This window comes from Equus caballus, chromosome 29 (genome assembly GCF_041296265.1).
Source record: "Equus caballus isolate H_3958 breed thoroughbred chromosome 29, TB-T2T, whole genome shotgun sequence".
NCBI lineage: Eukaryota > Metazoa > Chordata > Mammalia > Perissodactyla > Equidae > Equus > Equus caballus.
In genome coordinates, this window is record NC_091712.1 from 39,423,657 (window position 1) to 39,444,682 (window position 21,026).

Sequence of the window (21,026 nt, forward strand, 5' to 3'; positions counted from 1 at the left end):
TGCCTCCCGTTCCGCCCCAAAACGAGACCAGTGGTGGCGCCCCTGAAGCGCGCGTCCGCGGCAGCCCGCGGCCCGCTGGAGGCCTGATCCCCGGGCTCAGGGAAGCACGGCCTCTCCCCACGCCGGGCCTGGGGGTCCCGGTGTGCCCCCACGCGGGGCCGGGGCTGGGCCCATGGCGGACCCGCGGCGGCTCTGCAGGCTGGTGCAGGAGGGCCGGCTGGGCGCCCTGCGGGAGGAGCTACGGGGCGCGGGGCCCGCCCTCTGCCCGGGCCCGGCCGGGGACACCCTCCTTCACTGCGCCACCCGCCACGGGCGTCGGGACGTCCTGGCCTACCTGGTCGAGGCCTGGGACATGGACATCGAGGCCGCCAACCGAGACTACAAGCGGCCTCTGCACGAGGCTGCCTCCATGGGCCACCGGGACTGCGTGCAGTACCTGCTGGGCCGGGGAGCCGCGGTCGACTGCCTGAAGAAGGCCGACTGGTAGGTGGCGGGAGTTCCAGAAAGACGCCCCCCGCCCCCCTTCCCCGCAGAATAGGATTCCCGTGTACTTCGTCCGCCTCGACAGCATAGCTTCTCCCCCTTCCCCTATAGGGCAGATGACCTGCAGCGAACATTGTTCCTACCCTGTGGGGTTAACTCTTCCAATCTTCTGTTCCAAACTGCTTCCCTTGACTGAGCAGAGAACGGTATGGAATATGATCGAACAGATAGAATGGATCAAAGGATCCAACAGTGAATTGTGTGCACTGCATGTAGCATGAGCCCCAGAATGCGATGTTCTTCTGGGATCATCTAGCCAAATGATTACTTCACCAATGGCATTGTTTTGACTTTTTATTTTGAAATAGTTACAGGTTTCCAGGAGGTTGCAAAGATATGTTCAGGGAGGTCCCACGCGCCCTTCCCCCAGCCTCCCCAAAGTTAGCATCTTACACAGCTGCGATACAATAACAAAAGTAAGAAACTGACATTGCTACAATCAATATGCTTATTCAGATTTTACCAGTTATACATGCACTTGCGTGTGTGTGGCGATCTGTGATTTTCTCACGTGTGTAGCCTTGCTGCACAGTCAGGATTACTCACCATCACACAAACCGATTGCATTTTGTTAGATGGACACTGTTTTCGGTACTATGTGGGCCTCCTTAGAGGTTAGGAACATCTTAAGATTCATAGCATGATAAGGTTCGTGCCTGCAGACAGCCATATAGTTGAATAGAGTGCATCTCGCCCACGGGGGTGGGGGTGTAGGCCTGGTTATGTTTTGAGGGTTGCACTTTGGCTGTGACCACGCGCAAGACTGATTTTCTTGTGCTGCCAGTAAACTGGTCCAAAGATAGGTCCCAGAGGCATATTTCCTCGTATGCTCCTCAAAACAATTCTGTGGATAAGGAAATAGCCTCCCCCAAAAACCGTTAAAAGGGCAAGGTTCCTTGGATTCTGTATTTGGGAGGTGTCGTCACAGTGGGACAGTTTCGTGCATTGTCATCTTCCTGGCTTTCTGAAATACCTTCTGCCACGCTTTTCCCGTCATCCTGCCTTGCTCAAGACTCATTCCCTCTGTGAAGTTCTTCTTGAATGTTCCAGCCTTCATATATCAGGGTTTCTCCCTCTTAAGTTGTCATTTTCTGTCATTACCGCATGACCAAAGATACACATCTGTAGTGTTAGTAAATACTGTCATACCAACCTTAGAGGAGAGATCCTACATGAGACTTTAGAGGTCTTCTCGGTATAGTGAGCTCCCGCTGTGTGCCAGACACAGGTTCTAACTCTCAGAATAGGAGGTAAACAAGACCTTCCCCTGCTTTCCAGGAATCGTAGCTCATTTTGCAGATGAGAAACCAGAAGCTTGCGGAAGTGAAATGGCTTACCCCAAATCATTTATGTGGGAGAAGAGGAAGGCCGGAGCCGCCTCCCTCGATATTCATGTTACCCAACCCAGGTTCGTTTTTGCCCATCACCCAGAAAACCAAACACCAAGATGACAAGATGGCAGCAGAGGGAGGGTTTAATCATGGAGGAGCCAGGTGAGCAAACAGGAGAATGAGTCTCAAATCCGCTTCCCCAAAAATAGGGACTCAGGGATATTTATGGGGTGGGGGGCAAGGTGGTCGGAAATGTGGAGATAGATGACTGGAGGGGATGGGATTGGAGGGGAGGTAATTGATGAGCTGCGCAAGCGTAGTCAGATTTCATGGCTCTTCGTAGAACGCATGCTCACAAAATGGTGGCGTTAGCATGATCTGAGGGTAGAGTTTTTAGCCTCTTGTCGTCAAAAGGTTTCTTATCTGACATCTGCGTGGGCGCGGTTGATGGGTTGGTGGTCTCCACCTGTCTAAAGTGGACAAAGGGTTCTAATTCCTGAAAAACAGCTCAAACACCCGTTATCGTGGTGATCCAGGCTCCATCCCCAGGGAGATGTTATCTGTAGGAACGTGGTGGGAGTCAGACAGCATATTGCCTAAATAGGCGAGTTAACAGTGGGCGTGTGAACAACTAAAAACTATAGTCAGTAATTGCAAAAAAGAAAAAAAAACTCTAGTTCCTAGCTGCTTAATCATCAATGGCTAACTGTTTGCCTGTTTCATTAATAATAGTTCACTCTCTCATGATTGCGGACAGTCCATTCGGAAACTTACTGTAGTCACACTGTGTCATTTGCTTCACCAGTGTGTGCTCCTTGTGGCCAGACGCTGTGTCAAATGCTCTTCTTTAATTCCTTTTCAGCACAATTTAATTAATAAATGGTTACTGATTGAAGTCAATGGGATAAGTCCAGCAAAGTACCTCTTATGCAAGTGTTATTCAGGACAAACTGTCTCTGGTTTTGGTTAGCTCTGTCCCAATTCAGTGCCATACTGTAAACTAGTTCAGAAGCAGCTTTGCCTCCTCGGTATTTTCCTCCTGTGGGTGCACCTTCATCACCACCATTTTCCCCTCATTATTTCTCCCAGGGTCCTCACAGCAGGCAGAGAAGTTGCCAGTCTTCCTGCTTCCCAGACCCCTGAGTCCTCTCAGCTTCCCATCTCCCCCAAGGCTGTGCATTTTTCTAAAGACCTGGTCTCGCGCTTCTAATGTCTCGGCTGCCCTTCCATCTGACAGCTTGTCCTGCTTGGCCTCAGGACTCCTCTGATGATGGCCTGCACAAGGAAGAATCTCGGGGTGATCCAGGACCTTGTGGAACATGGTGCCAATCCGCTTCTGAAGAACAAAGACGGCTGGAACAGTTTCCACATTGCCAGCCGAGAAGGTGACCCCCTGATCCTCCAGTACTTGCTCACTGTCTGCCCGGCTGCCTGGAAGACAGAGAGCAAAATTGGGAGAACTCCTCTGCACACCGCAGGTATGGCCTGGAGCTCTGCAGGGTTGCCGGCGTGGGTGGGCTGACTGCCTTGCCCAGAACTGCAGAACATCATCGAGGTCGAGGCACCCACGGGGGGTATGGAGGGTTCTGGAAGATAGAGGGCAGAGGATAAGAGCAGCTTTGGGGTCTTTTGGCATGCAATTAGTTTCTAAAGCTACTGTAACTTGGCATTTAACGTGCTCTTCTCTGTTGTTCAGTTTTCATGTTTATCTGTCTTATTCTCCCCAGTTAGTTAGAGGGTAAGCTGGTTCCGTTCTCTACTAAGGAAGTCTTTGACCTCGGGCAAGAAACAGCCTCTTGAGCAAGTTTCCTCATCAGCAAAGTGATGATGGCATTGATGCCATTCCTCAGGGTGGGTGTTGGGCTTCCGGAGCATGATGTGTGGGAATCCCTCAGACAGTGCCTGACATGTGGTGAGCACAGAACAACCAGCTGCTGCTCCCTCCATAGTCATTTTCACATTGTTGTTATTAAAGGCAGGAGGAAATGAGATGCTGTTTTCTTACATCCTCAGCAGCAGCCCCCACAGTGCTGTCCACCTAAACAGATAGAGGGGCTTCTAACTCAATACCTGGGCTGAGTGCATGTGACTTGTCTAGTGACGATGTCAGATACAGATTTGGGGTACAGTCGTTGTTGTTTGGAGTAATTATCCTTAACTCTGAATTATCTATTCCTGGATTGTTTTAAATTAGTAAAAAGCAAAAGTCCTGTGGCATAAGATGAGATGGATGTTGAGGAGCTCAAGAGTCCAGATCCAGAAATTCAGAACATAATCTAGCCTTCTAGGTGGTACGTTGAATTAGAACACAGGGCTCTTCGTTTCTCTAGAAATCAATGCCTGTGACATGGTATAATGTAGGAAATAGGCATGTAATTATTCTAGCCACAGTGGGCACGTGGGGACCAAGAAATCCTTTGTAAAACTTTGCAAGTGAGTAGAATACTTTTCTCCGCTCATAATCATTTGACCAGCTCCCCTTCTCTTCCAGAGAAACAGTCAGCACCCAGCCATTCTCAGAAAACGGTGGAGAACACATCGTCGAAATCTTTATCACTGAGTGTAGTTATTTTTAGTAGGAGAATCAAATCCCTAGTTATTTTGTTGTGGATTACTGTTAAAATGTTTTACGTTTCCTCAGCAAGAACTGACTGGCCCTAGGGATTTGTTACACCTAAATGAGGAGATAGGTTTAGGATCGAAAATTTGCTGTGAAAGTGCTCACAAAGACAAGGTAATCAGGTGTTAGCTGTGTACCTGTTAAGTGACAACATCATTCTTTACCACTTGTCCTGCTAAATCCTTATTTTCCTGGGGTGGTAACAGTATACCTAACTTACTCCTTCCTGTAAGTCGTGGCTAAAAGGATGGGGCAGAGAGAGGTTCCAGGAGGAGACACGCATTTTATACACGCACTAAAAGCTCTAATTCTCAATTCTCTTCTCCCAGCGATGCATGGCTGTTTAGAGGCAGTACAGGTGCTTCTTCGGAGGTAAGAACAAAACAACAAGTAGAGGAAAATAATTTGCTAATTGTGACAGTTGATAATCTGTGCTACATAAAGAGCTCAGGCAAATTACTCGGAAAGAAACTGAGGTACCAAAAGGACATGAACAAAGGACGTAAGTGAGTAACTCAAAGACGGTAAAACAAAAATGGCCCAACGAGCATGAAGAAAAATCATCCATTTCACCATTCACTCAACAAATATTTAGATATTAATTCAGTGCCTAATAGAAAGGAAGCACGTACTAGATGCAGAGCCAGCCACAGAAACGAGACGTGGTTCCCCGCTTCCGGAGCTCCCAGACTGCAGGGAAGACAGGCCCCCACGGAAGTCAGGAGTCTGATGAGTGTGCCAGGAGCCGCGGGACCCCGACAGGAGCATGAGACAGGAAGACCCAGCTTGGCCCGGGAGTGAGGAATCTCAGCCTCAGTGATCCTTCAGCTGTGGCCTGACGAGGCTGAGTGCAGGAGGCAGGGGCCGTTTCAGACAGAGCTAACAGTACCCCTAAGTGCTTGGCCAGGGAAAGGCACACTGCGTGTGAGAAACTGGAAGAGGTTCAGTATGTGCTGAAGACTCAAGAGCGAAGGGGAGAGCAGGGCGCCATGAGGCTGCGGAGGGAGGCCAGAATTAGGTCAGGTGGGACACTAGACCCTGTGAAGGATTTTACACTTGATTCTGAGCATATACGATGCCATGAAGGGTTTTAAACGGGGGTGTGGTAATAAGAAATTTGTGCTTTTCAAAGATCCTTTGGTTGCTAAATAGACAGTGGATTGGAGGGGAAGCAGGAGTGGGTGCTGTGGCAGTTGAACGGGAGAGGGATAACAGTAGCTGGACTAAGAACCTGACTGTCGGGATGAGAAAGATACTGAAGAAGTGGAAGCAGCAGATCTAGGTGAGTAATTCGATAAAGCGGATGAGGGAGAAGGAGGAGTCAAGGATGGCTTCCAGGTTTCTCCCTTTGGCAACCAGTGATGGCGCGGGCGCTGTTTCTTGAGATAGAGAACACTGGACGAGCAGCAGGGTTTGGGGGCAAACATGATAATTTCACTTTGGGACATGCTGAGTTGCACGTACCTCTGAGTCGTTCAAGCAAAGGTGTCAGGTGGGCAGTTAGAGACACACTTCTGAAGCCCAGTGGAGAGGTGTGGGCCGAGACACAAATGTGGGTTTCATCGACACGGAAATGACAGTTGACTCCGTAGGAGTGAAAGAGATTACCCGAGGGGACAATGTACAGTAAGAAGAGAAGAGGGCCTGACGCAGGGCCCTGAAAGCACAGCTTACGTGTGGGCCCTGCCTGCCGACGGTTGGAACACTCTTTTAGGCAAACTCCTAAATATTCATTCATTCAACAGATACTTTTTAAGCACCTCCCGTGTGTTAGGTGCTGGGTGACAAGCACAACAAACGTGGTCCTTTCCCTCACGGCCTCTAGGCGGGTGTGGAAGCCACGTGTCGACAAGCAGTCACAGAAATAAATACCATAAAATTACAGACGTTAGTAGTTCTACAAAGGAAAAGAACGCCATGCCATGAGGGAACGAAGGTCGTACAGTAGATGAGGGAGAAGACAGGGCTCTGTGAGGTCGCAGGGAAGCTGCAAGGTGAAGGATGAGTTGGAGTTTGTCAAAGGAAGAATAGAGAAATCAGGTCCCGAGCAGAGGGAATCAGCAAGTGCCAAGGCAGCAAAGAGCTGGGCAACTGAAGGAGCAGAAGAAGGGAGGACAGGAAGAAGGAAGGAAGGAGAGAAAGTAGGTTGTGGGTGCCCAGGGAAGAGGGTCCCCGAGGAACCTGGAGAGCTAAGTAGGTGCCACGTTATCCTGATGGTTAGAGGTCATGTTGCGGTTTTAGACTTTATCCTTTGCAACTGGAGAGTAGTTCCAGGTTTTCAGGAGGAGTGGCTGTCCTCAAATTCACGTGGTGAGAAGCTTGCTCTGGTGGCAGTGAGGATGGCTTAGCAAGGCAGGAGCCTCAGTGAGCACAACCATTAGGAGGCTGTTGTCTATTGACTTGGTCATAAGGGTGAAAGCAGAGATGGAGAGAAGGGTACGGTTTTTTGAAATATTTTGGATATAGAATTGAGAGATTTTGGTAATAGGCATGAGAAGCTGGACCGATGATGAAGGCTGGAGGAGGGGCTGATGGGGAAGAGCGGCGCACTCCTGAAGAGCTCAGGTCAGATACTGAGGGCAAGATACTGATGGGGCAAGAGGGAGAGTCGCAGGTTTTCACAGATCGTTTGTAAGGTGTGTTGTGGACTGCAGGTGGGCAAGACTCCACTGTGCATGGATTTGAAGCAGTGACTTTCCTCAGCTCTGGTGTGTTGGATTTGGGCTCTAGGTGCCAGTATGAACCCAACTGCAGAGACAAGTGTGGACTCACACCCTTTATGGACGCGATTCAGTGTGGTCACATCAACGTAGCCAGGCTGCTCCTGGAAGAACATAAGGTATAGCGATGGTTTGGTTTTATTCCTTTGGGTCTTCCTACAAGTTTTACATCATAGAATAAACAGAAAGCATAGGTATTCAGACCTTGGGTTCAAATCCCAGCTCTGCCACAGGGACCTCTTGCGGGACCCCTTGATCTCTTTAAGCATCAGTGCTCCCATCTGTAAGGTGGAGACACATTTAATTTTCTTCAGAGGGTTACCATAAGGATTAAATAAGATAATGCACATAAAGCAGTTAGCAAAGTCAGGATTCCATAAACAGCAGCCGTTTGATAGCACTGATAACCACAAGCTCTCCCCACGCAGTACGCTTTTGGTACTTCAGCATAGAGCATTGACTCTTAACCTTTGTTTTGGTTACAAAGTCCTCTGAGAATCTTACATAAGCTATGTATCATCTGCCCAGAAAAACATACATAGATGACAAAGCTTTGGCAAAAGATCAGAAGGTCCATGGCGCAGGTTTCTCTGCGCCTTATTTTTGTTCCTCTCTCTCCCCAACCTGCTAGGCTTGCGTTTCTGCTGAGGATTCCCTGGGGGCCCAGGCTATCCACAGGGCAGCAGTCACCGGGCAGAACGAAGCCATCCGGTTCTTGGTCTCTGAACTTGGCGTTGACGTAGATGTGAGAGCAGCATCGACCCGCCTCACGGCACTTCATTATGCAGCTAAGGTTTGTTTCTTTTCGTCACGGCGTCCCTGCTCCCTTAGGCTTGCCTCACCCCACTGATGAGTAGCTCCAGAGTTCTGTTTCTTTGGCTTCAACTCTGTGGAGGAAAGAAATCACCCATGATATACTCCTGAAATGTTTGTGATTCTGAAGCCCTGTGTCCCTTTAAGGAGAAAACTGCCTTTATTTTTCCTAGGTAAAAACTGAGAAAAACCCTTTACTCCATATATTGCCTGGGCTTTATGTCTGTCCGTTCCCCACCCCCCACCACTACCTTTTTTTTTGTTTTCAGGAATGTTATTTGAAGCCATAAAAATCCATTGTATAAAATTTCTAGCTCTTTATCCTTATACTGGATTTCAGAAGTTAAGATTTCTTTAACTGAGGCAAGGAAATTGCATTTACTGGACTCTCCGATGTATAAAATATTTAAGACATGCAAAAAGTTTTCCCTAGAAAAGTAGCCGCTTGCGCCCTCCTGTTTTAAATGCCAGGAGTCTTTTGTGGATTAACTTTAACACGGTTAGCTACCTACCTTTACTTAGTTTTCTTAGCAACAGAAATAAGTATTTTTCTGGTGAGCTACACTCCTGCCTGCGTTCCCCCCGTGAGAAAGTGGATAGATAGATGAGGCTGGGCTGAGAGTGTGGCATGTGGCCGCAGGGGGAGAAAAGCTAGCGGCTTCACCCACAGGAGAAGTGAACCTGCGATTGATTTTAGTCTCACCGCATCCTAATGGACTAACTGGCTAGACAGAAAGTCCATAAATTGCCTTATAAATGGTGATGCTAGCTGTGATAAAAATCCCATCCAGGAGAGCCTGCAGTCTTCTCTAGTTTGTCTCTGCCCTAAAGACTTCAGCAAAGAGTATGTTTGCTTGGGAGGGTTTGGACTTGTGTGTTCTGTACAAATCACAAGATTTATACTCAGTGCACTCAAGAAAACCCAACTGTATTAGTCAATAAATTGGCTTACAAAGTTGATCTTCTATATTCTAATGACTAAATGTCACCAAAATCTTTATTTATTGATTTTTACTGAAATTTGAGAGTGATATAACATGTCTTCCTTTAGATATGAAAATTCAGTTTTAGCAATTGTGTTTTAGAAAAAGTGCCTAATATGCATTAGAGTTTGCGTTTAAAGCTTTGCTTTTGTCCTCGTCGCAGCGATAACAAGTTTGTTTCAACACTCAGGAAGGTCACGTAAGCACAGTTCAGATGCTCTTATCCTTGGGTGCTGACATCAACGCTAAAGATGCAAGAAGTCGATCAGGTACGCCCTCATTTTACATGGGCCTTGGAAATTGTTAGTAAACCGAGTAGAAACAGTACGTGGACCTTAATATTAAAACCGTTGGTTTAGTACTAGTCCTCTAGTAGCTCAGCCAGCTTTTCTTTAAAATAACGTCTGTTCTGTTGGCAAAGCTATAGAAATATTGCTGGTGCCATAGCAATCATGATGACTACTATTCACTACTACTGCTGTTATTGTCGTTTTTATTATTTTAAGCCACAACAATATATGTGACATAAAAGCACTTTATCTTAATCCATGATGACGCCAGCTATCCGGGTGTTATATAGATTCTTCATAGATCGTCTCTGTTTAGAGCGTATTTCGAAACTATAATCACTATAATTTTTTAAGTTTAGGGCTCAGAAAGATATTTTCAGAGCTAATTGTTTAGACTTACCCTTTAGAATAAACCCTCTCGTTATCATTCTGTGCGCCAGTGGCCACCTTGCAAGGGTCTAGTGGGATCGCACAGATAACCAGCTGCTCGCCATGGGGCTGCAGAGGGCAGTCACTGAGTCCAGGGACACAAGACTGTCTCCTAAAGATGGGGCAGGACCCGGGACCTTGGGGCCCGCAGCACGCTGGAAACCTGCTCTAACTTCTAACCAGAATGGGTTAGCGTTTTTCCTAAAATGTCAGCACTTTTTCTTTTTGTCACATCATTCTTATTCGTGGTGATATTTTTACTCACACAGAGAATTCACGAAACTTTGAGAATGTTTTCTGTGCCATGTGAAGTCTCCGATTCTCATTCTTGCTTTGTTGCTTCAGACAAGTCTCTTACATCCTCTCCCATTGGTTTTATTATTTTTAAAACCATTTCAGTCCCAGTCAGGTTAAAAGGAGAAATATTTTGATCCCATATAGGCAGTCATAAGGATAAATTATGGAAATATAAGATCTGTATAATTGAAAGAGCCAGTGTTTTTATTAGGAGCAACGTACTTACTAGGTCATTATTGTGTTGGGGTCATGCACTGAGTTCCTGTGGCTTCTCTCTCCCTCTGCTCAGCCCTGCACTTGGCCTGCGCAGGGCAGCACGTGGCTTGTGTCGAGTTTCTCCTGCAGTCTGGGCTGAGAGACTCCGCAGACATCACGGGCACCCTGGCTCAGCAGCTCACACGGAGCGCAGACATCCTCCATTGCTTCGACCACAGTGTGACGACGTGAGGGTGTTTCTAAAGGAAGACAGTGCCGCGTGTGGTAACTGCTATCCTGCTGCTTAAGTCGTTACCAGATTCAGTGAAGTTAGGTCAGTAGCCAGTGTTTTCTGCCTTCCTTCACTCTGCCCTCTCCACTCAGTTGAGAATTCCCAGAGATGGGGGGGCTGGCTTCCCAGCTGTGTGACTGGCACAGTGTGAGATCTTGAGCACAATCGGAATCTTCCCATAGGCTGTATTTCACTTTCCTACTCTTCAGATGGGATTAGATGATGTCTGTGAGGTCAGTGTCTGGACTCCTTAGAATAGCACGTAATGTGCATGAATATGATGTGTACATATTTTTATATGTGTGTGTGTATATATATGAAATGTTTTATAATAAATATATGGCAAGGCAATGATAACATTAAAAGTAGAAGAAACTGCTGTTAGCTGTTTACTTTCTTCTTTCGTATGCTTTTTTCTTGGCCATTACAATGGTTTAACTTTTGGTTTTGTAGTTGGGAAGGAAGTGCTTATAATCTGTTGACACAGACATTTATAAGGAGTTAATGAAAATGTTTCTATATTTTAAGCACTGCTAGTTAAGCTATAATGTTTTAATCTTGAGGATTCTTTATCTTTTGTGTGTGTGTGTGTGTGAGAAAGATTGGTCCAGAGCTAACATCTGTGCCAATCTACCTCTATGTTATGTGGGATGTCGCCATAGTGTGGCTTGACGAGTGGTGCTAGGTCTGCACCCAGGATCCAAACCTACGAACCCTGGGCCTCCAAAGCAGAGCGTACAAACTTAACCACTATGCCACCAAGGTGGCCCCGAGACTTATTTTTCTTAATAGACAAGTTCTGTATGGGCTGTTTTCAGGTAATAAATAGGTCTAAAAGATGCATTCAAGGGCCAGCCCTGATGGCCTGGTGGTTAAAGTTCTGCATGCTCCACTTTGGCAGCCTGGGTTCAGTTCTTTGGCGCAGAACCACACCACTCGACTGTCAGTAGCCATGGTGTGGTGGTCCTCACATAGAAGAAGTGGAAGGACTAACAACCAGAATATACAGCTATGTACTGGGGCTTTGGGGAGGAAGAAAAGAAAAAGGAAGATTGGCAACAGATGTTAGCTCAGAGCACATCTTTCCCAGCAAGAAGAAATAAATAAAATACTCATTCAAAACAAACAGTGCATCTAAGATATCTTCTGAACTTTTCCATTACCTCAGTTGAAGAAAGGGTGTGGTCTTAAACACAAGGGTCACAGCTCCTGTCCTGTGCCACCTGCCTATGAAGCCTGTGATTGTTAAGGAATGAACATTTGCGTAACTGTAAAAAATTTTGCATCAGCTTAAATTGCAAGATTGAAGATAGGATGAGTCCTCAGGCATTTGGATTCTTCTCTTTTTCTTTGATCATTTTCTTTGAATTGCAAAGAATAATTATTAGTTCAAGTCAGTCTCTTAAAAAAATTGTATGCATCAATCACAAGCAAGACTTAATCCGCTTGCTCAGTGCAATTCGGTAAGAAATTTACACACCCACCTGTTCTCAGCATCGTACTGCGCTGGGTAAATAGCAAGAATTTCCACTTCGTCATTATTCCCAGATGGTGCTGGCTGATCCTATCCCTGACAGCCACACACGTGTTCCGGTAGAAGCACAGCTTGGTTATATAATCCTGTCTTGTGACCTCTAAATCACATGCTCTGCGTCTGCACCCATTCGAGCTGCGGTTACCATCCTCCTGTTGTTTCAGACATGTCTTTGTGTTGCTGCCCTGCGGGTCTGAAGGAGGTGCCGTTATGTGGAGCTCCAGGTGTGCAGGTGGGATGGAAGGATCGGGTGGTGCGGGCTTTCTCTGCCCCTCAGCACACACCTGAATCAGCTTTTTATTTGCCATGACTACATGCAAGGTCCGGTCACATCTGTAGTGTTGCTCCCGCCGAACAAACTAGCGGGGGTTGTGGTCTCTCGGTTACACTTTTCTTCCCCAGGGGTTCTGGATTTGAGAAGCCTGTGGAGAGTAGACCATGGCTCCTCGATGCTGCTGCTGAAACTGCTCAAAAGCCGGAGATGGCAGTAATGATGACATTAATTATGGCAAAGATGGTAATTTATGACTGTAATAGTGAGATATTAAGAGTACTAATGATGGGGACGGCCCTCTGGCACGCTTCACTTTGGCGGCCTGGGTTTTCACTGGTTTGGATCCCGGGTGCAGACATGACACTGCTCATCAAGCATGCTGAGGCAGCGTCCCACATAGCAGAGCCAGAGGCACTCACAACTAGGATATACAGCTATGTACTGGGGGAGCTTTGGGGAGAAGAAGAAGAAGAAGAAAAAAGAAGATTGGCAACAGGTGTTAGCTCAGGTGCCAACCTTTGAAAAAAAGGAATGCTAATGACAGTAGTGATAATTAGTATTATTCCCTAACTTCCTAATTATAGGTACTTTTCTCAGTTCCTTTAGGTCTTATTTAAAAGTCTCCTCGGGGAGGCCCTCGAAGCTCACTTGGTCTGAAGTTTCATTCCTTCCTCCAGCATTTTGTATCTCCTTTCCCAGCTTGTTTATTCTCCTTAGCATTTACCACTATCAGATAGGCTATACATTTTGAGTTATTTATTTTGTTTACTGTTTGTGTCCCCCACTAGAATGTAAGGTCCTTGAGCAGGGACTTCTGTCTCTCTTGATCATTTACCACGTCTGCAGGGCCCAGAACAGTGCCTGGCATATGGCAAGGTTTGAAATTATTAGATGGTCAATGAGTGAGTGATAATAGTTTAGGTTTCTTGAACACTTACTGTATCCTAGATACTGTGCTGAATGCCTCACCTAGACGGCCTCATTTCACCCCTTGACTCTTGCCCCATGCAGCCCCTCCTAATTATTACTCTGTCTCAAGCATCTTCTCTCATCCAGACTTCTTTGGAGAAGCGCCTACACTTGGTTCCTCAGCTCCCAGGCAGTGCTCTCCCCGCTGCTGTCCGGCTTCCTCGCTGCTGCTGTGCGCAGACTGTTCTCTAGTCGGTTACCAGTGACTTCCTGATCACCGGATCAAGCAATATAATTTTAGCCCTTATGTTACTGATCTTTTCAGTTCAGTTGTCCGTCACTCCCACCTTCTGGAAGCTCATTTCTTGTCACCTCTGGTGACACCTCCTGGGTCTTTCTTTCTGATGTTTCCTTTTTTGTCCCCATGATGAGCGTGTTCAGGCCTGTCCCGTGAGTGCTAACATGCCTGCTTTTGTCACCCACTCACTGCTCTCCTTATTCTGTGTACACTCCCAAAGCCACCCCCTCCATTCTGCTCACTCCGCCTGCACCCTGATGTTTGTAGCACCCCAGTCTCTCTCTAACCCTTGTTTTATTCTGCCTGCTCTATGTTTTTGCATGGACATCTAAGGCCATCCCACATTCAGTTTATTCAAAACCTAGCTTTCCCCATAACCTGCTTACTATATGTCTGTATTCTCAGCCCAGTGGATGACACCGCAGTTCAGCCAGTGACCCAAGCTGCAAACCAGGGATCCAGCGCTCTTCTTCCGGCAGGAAGCTCCGCTCCCTGCCTGCTGTGACTCCCTGGTCCGAGCCCTCAGGTGCTCATCCGGACCACGACTGCAGCAGCCTCCTAACTGTTCTCCTGCTCCCTGTCTTGTCCTCCTCAGATCCATCCTCCACGTAGCTGTCAGCTCTCACTAACGTGACCAAGGCACCGACTGCTGACGGGGCCTTGCCGTGCTTCCCCTCCCAGGGAACACACGGGCACGTTCACCAGGGTTTCCGGTGCCTTGACCAAGACCTGCTTTCACAGGGGCTTTTGGCTGGTTCCGAAAGCACACCTGATCCACAGTGGGCATGTGTTCCTAAGATCGACCAGGGCAGAAGCCTCTGGAAAGAGATACAAATAGGTGAGAATTGCAATCATTGGAAAATAGCGAGGCCTAACATATTACCAAAAAAAGTTACGCCAGAAAGTATTTACAAGACAAAATAGGAAAGGAATTACAAAATGGGAAAGAAATTACAAAACTCAGACCAAAAAAAAGAGAACTGTATGTGAAGGGAGCTCAGGTAATAAAGAGGAAGGGCAGGCCCTAAGTGTGACCGTGACGTTGCTGGGACTCGCCAGCAGGGGGCAGGCCAGAGCAGCGACCCTTTTATTGGCATAGTGTTTTGGATTTTTAAAAATTTTATTATTTATTTATTTATTCTTTGTTTTTAATTTTCCTTCTTCTCCCCAAAGGCCCCCAGTACATAGTTATGTATTCTGGTTGTGGGTCCTTCTGGTTGTGCCATGTGGGACGCCGCCTCAACATGGCCTGATGAGTGGTGCCATGTCTGTGCCCAGGATCTGAACTGGTGAAATCCTGGGCCGCCAAAGCAGGGCACGCAAACTTAACCACTCGGCCAGGGGGCCGACCCAGCCCCTTCACATAGTGTTTTTTTAAGATTCATTGTAAAACAGAAAAGTAAAGGAGAAAACAAAAATAACCTATAATTCCACTAACCAAAAAGAACCACTCTTATTTCCTCCTAGATTTTTTATATGTATGTAGTTGAGATGATGCTATTTATGCAGTTTTTACCCTGACTTTATATCACAGGCATATCATAATGCTCTTCAAAACTTCGTGAACTTTTATTTTAATCACTCTCTAATGCTCCATCGTATTCTTTTTGTTTTTTTCTGCTTTATCTCCCCAAATCCATGGTACATAGTTGTGTATTTTAGTTGCAGGTCCTTCCAGTTGTGGCATATGGGACGCCGTCTCAACGTGGCCTGATGAGCAGTGCCATGTCCGCGCCCAGGATCCGAACCAGCGAAACCCTGGGCCGCCGCAGCGGAGCACGCGAACTTAACCACTCAGTCACGGGGCCAGCCCCTCCATCATATTCTTGTCCATGTTTATCCTCATGTTGTCATTTTTCGGTTATTTTGTTTTGTTAAGATAAGATGTAGATAGGATATCTCTGAAGCTTTGTCACATTCGACTGGAAGCAAAGGCTGCTGGATCTGATGGCCAGAAGGTCAGCCTGGGCTAGGGGTGGAGACCGTGGCGGCCTGAACAGGTCCGTGCTCTGTTGGATGTGTTGAGTGTGAAGAGAAAGAAAGACATGAGGAAGTAGTTTGATGCGGTAGATTTTTTAGAGTGTATGTTTACACACGTGGGGCAGGATCCAGTGGTGGGGAGAAAACCGGAGCAGAGAGGGGGAAGGCTCATTGATGAGCGGGTCCTGCGGGAGACGGGGGAAGAGGCACTGACAGCCCTCGGGGAGGCTGAGCTCTCGAATGCAGAGGAAGATGTAGAAAGGAAGAAAGGATGGCGATCAAGAGAAAGTTTCCGTGGAACCCGCGTCCTCGTCTCATTTACAACACCAGTATTTGGAGCTGTGGGGTTGGCGGAACATGTATGTTACATTTTCTATGATAAAATAATGTTAACCTACATTTGGTAGCCTTTAGGCTTTTTATAAGCCAGCAAGGGTGTGGAGTGAACCATTAGAAACAGTGATGTGATTTTTATTGAGAAGAAACGAGGTGAAAGTGAGGGCTGGCCTCCGACCTCAGCTGTGACTGAGGGTTAGCTTAGCGTGTGTGACGAAGGCCTGTCTTAGAGTGTCCCCAGAGTTTTAGCTCCTGTGACCATCCCCGAGCGAGGGACTTGACTTGATAACACGGACAGGCGGTGGCGTTCCTGAGAAACACCAGGACCAGTTACATCTTTAGCTCCCCAGGTTCTGCCACGGCGTGTTTTCTGGCCTGAACATATCAACCTGAGCCTAAGTGCAGACACTTCAGCCAGCCTCCTGGTTAAGCTATGTCGTTTTTTTCCTCTTCCGAGTCTCCAGAAGGCCCAGAACATACTCTGGGGTCAGTGGTTTCGTGGGGGCACTTGAAACAACATAAACAATACAGTGATGGTGATGAACTCTGGGTGGGGTGTACCGCTTCAGATGTCTTCACTGAGCAGAGAGGCAGCAGAGCTTTGCTACCAGCACAGACTCCGGAATCAGACATCCTGGATTCAGACACTCTCTGTGTGACCTGGGAGTTCATTCTGGTTCCTCTAAGCCTTAGCTTTCTCGCCTCTAAAGTGAAAGTCCTGCCACCCACCACAGAGGAACCTGTCACAAGGATTAAACGAGAGAACCCGTGTCTGTTCATTCAGCAAGTGTTTGTGAACACCTCTGTGCCTGGCCCTGAACAGCCTAGACGAAAACTTCAGACTTGTAGCTGGAGAGACAGACCGTAAGAACTGGCTGTGAGGGGCTGGCCCGGTGGTGTAGTGGCTAAGTTTGCGTGCTCCGGTTTGGCAGCCTGGGGTTCACAGGTTCAGATCCCTGGCATGGACCTGTGTACCACTTTTCAAGCCATGCTGTGGCAGCATCCCACATAAAATAGAGGAAGATGGACACAGATGTTAGCTCAGGGCCAATCTTCCTCACACACACACACACAAAACAAAAACTGGCTCGGTGTGTGAAGCATTAGATGGTGATGAGCGCTGGGAAGAAGATACAGCAGGGAGGGGCAGGGGGCAGAGCCGGGCAGGGGACTCGTGGTGCCACCCAAGCACAGAAGCACATACGCTGTGAGGGGAGGGCGGGCGGCCCTCTGGGTGGACATTCCAGGCAGCGCCAGCGCAGTGGCACAAGCCTGAGGAGGCCATGCATCTGCCATGTGAGAGGAAGGGGAAGGAAGCCACTGTGGCCACAAGTGAGTAAGCGAGGCGGGAGGGTGGGACGCGAGGCAGAAAGGTGGGTTGGGGGGCCGGGTCACGCAGGCCCTTTGGGGCCTTTTCACTCGGGGAGAAGGAGGAGGCCATATGTGAGTTTTGAGCAGAAGAGTGATTAAATCAGACCCGGCTTTTAACAGGGTCATTCTGAGTGTTGGGTGGAAGCAAAGAGCCCAGTTAGGAGGCCATTGCTACACTTTATGTGAGATGTGATGGGAACTTGGACCAGGGTGATGGGGCAGAGGTGGGAGAAGGTATAGGGTGTGTTTTGAAGGTAAATCGACAGGATTTGGATGCTAGGTGTGAGAGAAATAGAAAAAGTGCAATCTCCGGGCCTGAGCATACGGAAGAATAGAATTGCCACTTACTGGGTCATGACAGACAGTGGGGAGCAAGCTGTCGGGGAAGGTCAGGGGTTTGGGTTCAGACGTTTGTTGAGTGAATTGCCCATTAGACACCTGAGTGGGAGTCCAGGAGGCAGTGGGTGAGGTCTGGAGTTCACACAGGGTCCAGGCTGCAGGTGTCTGGGAGTTTGCATTTCTAACAAGCTCCCTGGGGATGCAGATGTGGGTGCTGCTGTGTGGAGCCCACGTTTTGAGAAGCACTGGAATAGGGAAATACGGTGGGACTGGCAGGCCGCCTGAGAGAGGCGCTGAGGTTCCATGTCCTGCCGTTCTGTCCAGCCGTGGCCAGCTGCTCAGGATCCGGTCCAGAGGAGGCACAAGGTTAGACTGCACCACGATAGGGGTGAAATTATTCCAGGTAAATAGAGCAAAGGGTTACTCAGCACAGCGTCTAGTACGTAGTACCTGCCCCAAACCTAAGTTACTACCCAGCACCAGCCTGCCCTTAGGATCCTGCCTCCCAGCGGACAGAGGACCCTCTCCCCGGCTCTGGGCCCCCACACCTGAGTCTGGCTTTATGACCTTGGGCGAGTTTCTCAGCATCTCCAAGCTTTCGTCTCTTCATCTGTAAGATGAGCCACTAACCACCCTGCTTCATAGAGTTTTGGGGAACTTTACCCGAGAGTCTGCATGCGAACCGCTCAGTACAAGTCTGTCACACAGGAGCGGCAGATGTCAGCAATCCTCAGAGGCCCGCAGAGGAGGAGGTGCTGGATGCAAATGAGCTCTTGGCGTAACTCTGTCCACCGAAGCCCACAGCCGGCAGAGTCTTCCAGATTCACGGTGAAAATTCATTTCTCCTCCCGTTTCTGCTTTGCACTTTCCAGCAACAGTCATGTGGTTTGCCTTGTGTTAGAGCTGATTATCCACTCAAGTCCACTAAACTGCAGCCCTGGGGTATTTCTTACTCGTCTCATAAACCCCAGAAGCTCTGTACCCAGTGTCTGGCCCATATTGTACCTTCAAGAAATTATTTATGGATTTGAAAGAAACTCATACATGATCTAACACTCATGCATCTTATTTAATTTTTAATGAGTTTTTATTACAAGCATAGTAATACTTCTCATGGTAAAAAATAATTGAAACAGTGCAAATAAAAGTCCTCTTCCCCTGGGGGCTGGCCCTGTGGCCGAGTGGTTAAAATTCCTTGCACTCTGCTTGCTCAGGTTCCTGGGTTTGAATCCTGGGTGCAGGGCTATACTACTCACCAGCCATGCTGTGGAGGCTTCCCACATACAAAATAGAGGAAGACTAGCACAGATGTTAGCTCAGGACTAATTTTCCTCAAGAAAAAATAGAGGAAAATTAGCAACGGGTGTTAGCTCAGGGCAAATCTTCCTCACCAAAAAATTTTAAAGGTCCTCTTCCCAGCTTCTTATTTCACTCACCTGAAGTAATCAGTGTTAGGGGGCTTTCCACACAGGAGGTGGAGATAGATATATTTCCTTTTTGATCCCAAATAGGATCCTATAGTACATACTCCTCTGCAACTTTTTTACCATAACAGCGTACCGTGGACATGTTTTCTCATTAGTACTTGTAGATCTAAGTCACTCTTTTTAACATTGCATCGTTCAGATGGACCATAATTTGTCTAAACTGTTTCCTATTTATGGACGTTTAGGATGCTTCTAAGCTTTTCAAAATTATTATAAACAGTGGTGCAGTGAACACATATCTTTGTGTCCTTCTGTGAGCAATTGGAAGATGAATTCCTAGAAGTGGATCAAAGGATATGTAAATGTTTTATGTTGCCAGCTGTATCATTTACAGAGCGCAGCCTACATTCTGGCTTCAGTAGAGGAGATTTATTACAGGGTACAGGCGGGTATGCAGAATTGCTGGGACGGCTCAAAGACGGATCTGGGCAGGACTGTGAGGAATGACTTCCAGAGCCGTGCGGCAGACCTGAGCCTCCAGAGGAAGTGCTGCCTTTTCCATCACGAAAATCCTTTCCCACAGGGAGGCTGCCACCTCACCTCCCAGCTCCGGGAGCTGCTGTCTTTGCTGCGGTCAGGAAGCCGGAAGAACCAGGAAGTCCCCAAGGGAGAAGTGGTCACCTTCCTGACAGTGTTTGCCAGCAGGAGCATGGGTTCCTCTTCAAACTCGAGTGATTAGCAGAATCCAACTCCCATCCGGAAATCCAGCTCTAAGGGAGCCCAGGAAGTGTGGTTTATAACTTTGCTGCTTCTGCAGTGTACGAAAGCACTTGAAAAGGAGGCTGGAATGGATCTCGAGTGCCGCCCACAGCAGCCATGCTTGGTGTTACCAAAATACCTTCCAAAATCTACCACATATGAAATTGCCTGATTTCTCCACAGCATCACCAAAGCTGTGTGTTATCACCCTCTTATTTTCTATTAACTTGAGAGAATGTCCTGTTGTTTTAATTTTGCATTTCTTTAATTATGAATCAGACTGAAGATCTTTAGCTTTGTTTATTGGCCATTTCTATTTCTTTTTCGTAATTTTTCCTGTATTAGTTAGCTATTACCTAGTGACAAACTATCCCAAAACTCAGTGGCTTAAAACAACCACTATTAATTCTTTCTCAGGAGTCTGCAGGTCATCCGGGTGGTTCTGCAGATGCTGGCTGACTCAGCTGATAGCTGGGCTTGCGTGTGTGTCTGCGGTCAGCTGGTGGGTCGCTTGAGCTGGCAGGTATAGAGTAGAGCTGGCTGTGCTGGATGTGGTCTCTGCCTCCATCGGGCCAGCCCAGGCTTATTTTCATGATGATGGCAGGGATGCAAGGGAGGAAGAAGAAAGACTCAGGTGCTTTTCTCATCTCTGTTCTGTTTGTGCAGGTACTTCCATCCCATTAGCCAAAGCAAATCCCATGGCCAAGTGCAGCCCCAGTGTGAGAGGGCCCCACCCAGTGCCTGGACGCAGAGAGGCCATTGATTGGCACCAGCCGTGAAGTCAGTCTTGTGCATTATCTTTTGATTGTTGTTTGCCTTGTCTTGTTGATTTGTAAGAATCTTTTATATTGAGTTAATTAACTCTACACAAAATTCAGATAGTAACAATAAAATTTTGGGTATACACTTATAAGTGAAAAAACAAGAACAGACTACAGCATTGGAGAAATCTCCTATATATCTCCTTTTTTAAAAAAATGCTTTTGAATAGATGTGGACGTACACAGAGGCTAACACACTTGAGTGGGAAGCACGTTCAGCTTGGGTGTGGTGGGCCTTTCTATTTTGATTACAGTCTGTGATAACATTAAGGCAGGGCTTTCATCCGTGCCAGCCTGCAGTCTGCATGGGCTTTATTTTCCCTGTTTTGCTGAAAATCCACAATCAACTAAGATTCAGATGAATGTAAAAGACCTAGGAACAAACTCCAGCTTGTGGATTATCCTGTCCTTGGGTATGTAGCTCTGGGCCTCACACCATTCCTTCTCTTCCAGCTGGCGCAGGCT

General features: G+C 47.5%; 1 protein-coding gene and 1 long non-coding RNA gene across 9 annotated transcripts; both read left to right on the forward strand.

The window, feature by feature from the left end:
• Nucleotides 1-172: 172 nt before the first annotated feature.
• Nucleotides 173-15,907, forward strand: ANKRD16 (ankyrin repeat domain 16). Of its 8 annotated transcripts, none has more exons than XR_002804886.2 (10): nt 173-483; nt 3,132-3,352; nt 4,824-4,866; nt 7,225-7,333; nt 7,846-8,007; nt 9,201-9,279; nt 10,316-10,555; nt 12,212-12,279; nt 12,450-12,564; nt 15,191-15,907. XR_002804886.2 is itself a non-coding variant. In XM_070255011.1 (8 exons), the coding sequence occupies exons 2-8, from the start codon at nt 1,843-1,845 to the stop codon at nt 10,471-10,473; spliced, it is 966 nt and encodes a 321-aa protein (XP_070111112.1). In that variant the 5' UTR covers nt 272-483; nt 1,822-1,842; the 3' UTR covers nt 10,474-10,892. The 8 variants fall into 8 exon arrangements, 3 of the variants coding, with proteins under 3 accessions (XP_005607007.2, XP_070111113.1, XP_070111112.1); XR_002804885.2 differs by having other exon boundaries at nt 12,212-12,271; XR_011433928.1 differs by lacking the exon at nt 12,450-12,564.
• A 1,750-nt stretch (nt 15,908-17,657) lies between these two features.
• Nucleotides 17,658-20,662, forward strand: LOC138921390 (uncharacterized). The gene is made up of 2 exons (XR_011433929.1): nt 17,658-18,382; nt 20,407-20,662. It is a non-coding gene; the product is annotated as an uncharacterized lncRNA (long non-coding RNA).
• The last annotated feature ends 364 nt before the right edge of the window (nt 20,663-21,026 follow it).

What these genes read in the sequence shown, in the direction of transcription:
- ANKRD16 (XM_005606950.4), top strand. Translation starts at nt 173, where the DNA reads ATGGCGGACCCGCGGCGGCTCTGCAGGCTGGTGCAGGAGGGCCGGCTG. An exon ending in TGCTCCTGGAAGAACATAAG is followed by an intron (nt 7,334 to 7,845) that starts GTATAGCGATGG and finishes CCAACCTGCTAG; the next exon opens with GCTTGCGTTTCTGCTGAGGA. An exon ending in AGATGCAAGAAGTCGATCAG is followed by an intron (nt 9,280 to 10,315) that starts GTACGCCCTCAT and finishes CCCTCTGCTCAG; the next exon opens with CCCTGCACTTGGCCTGCGCA.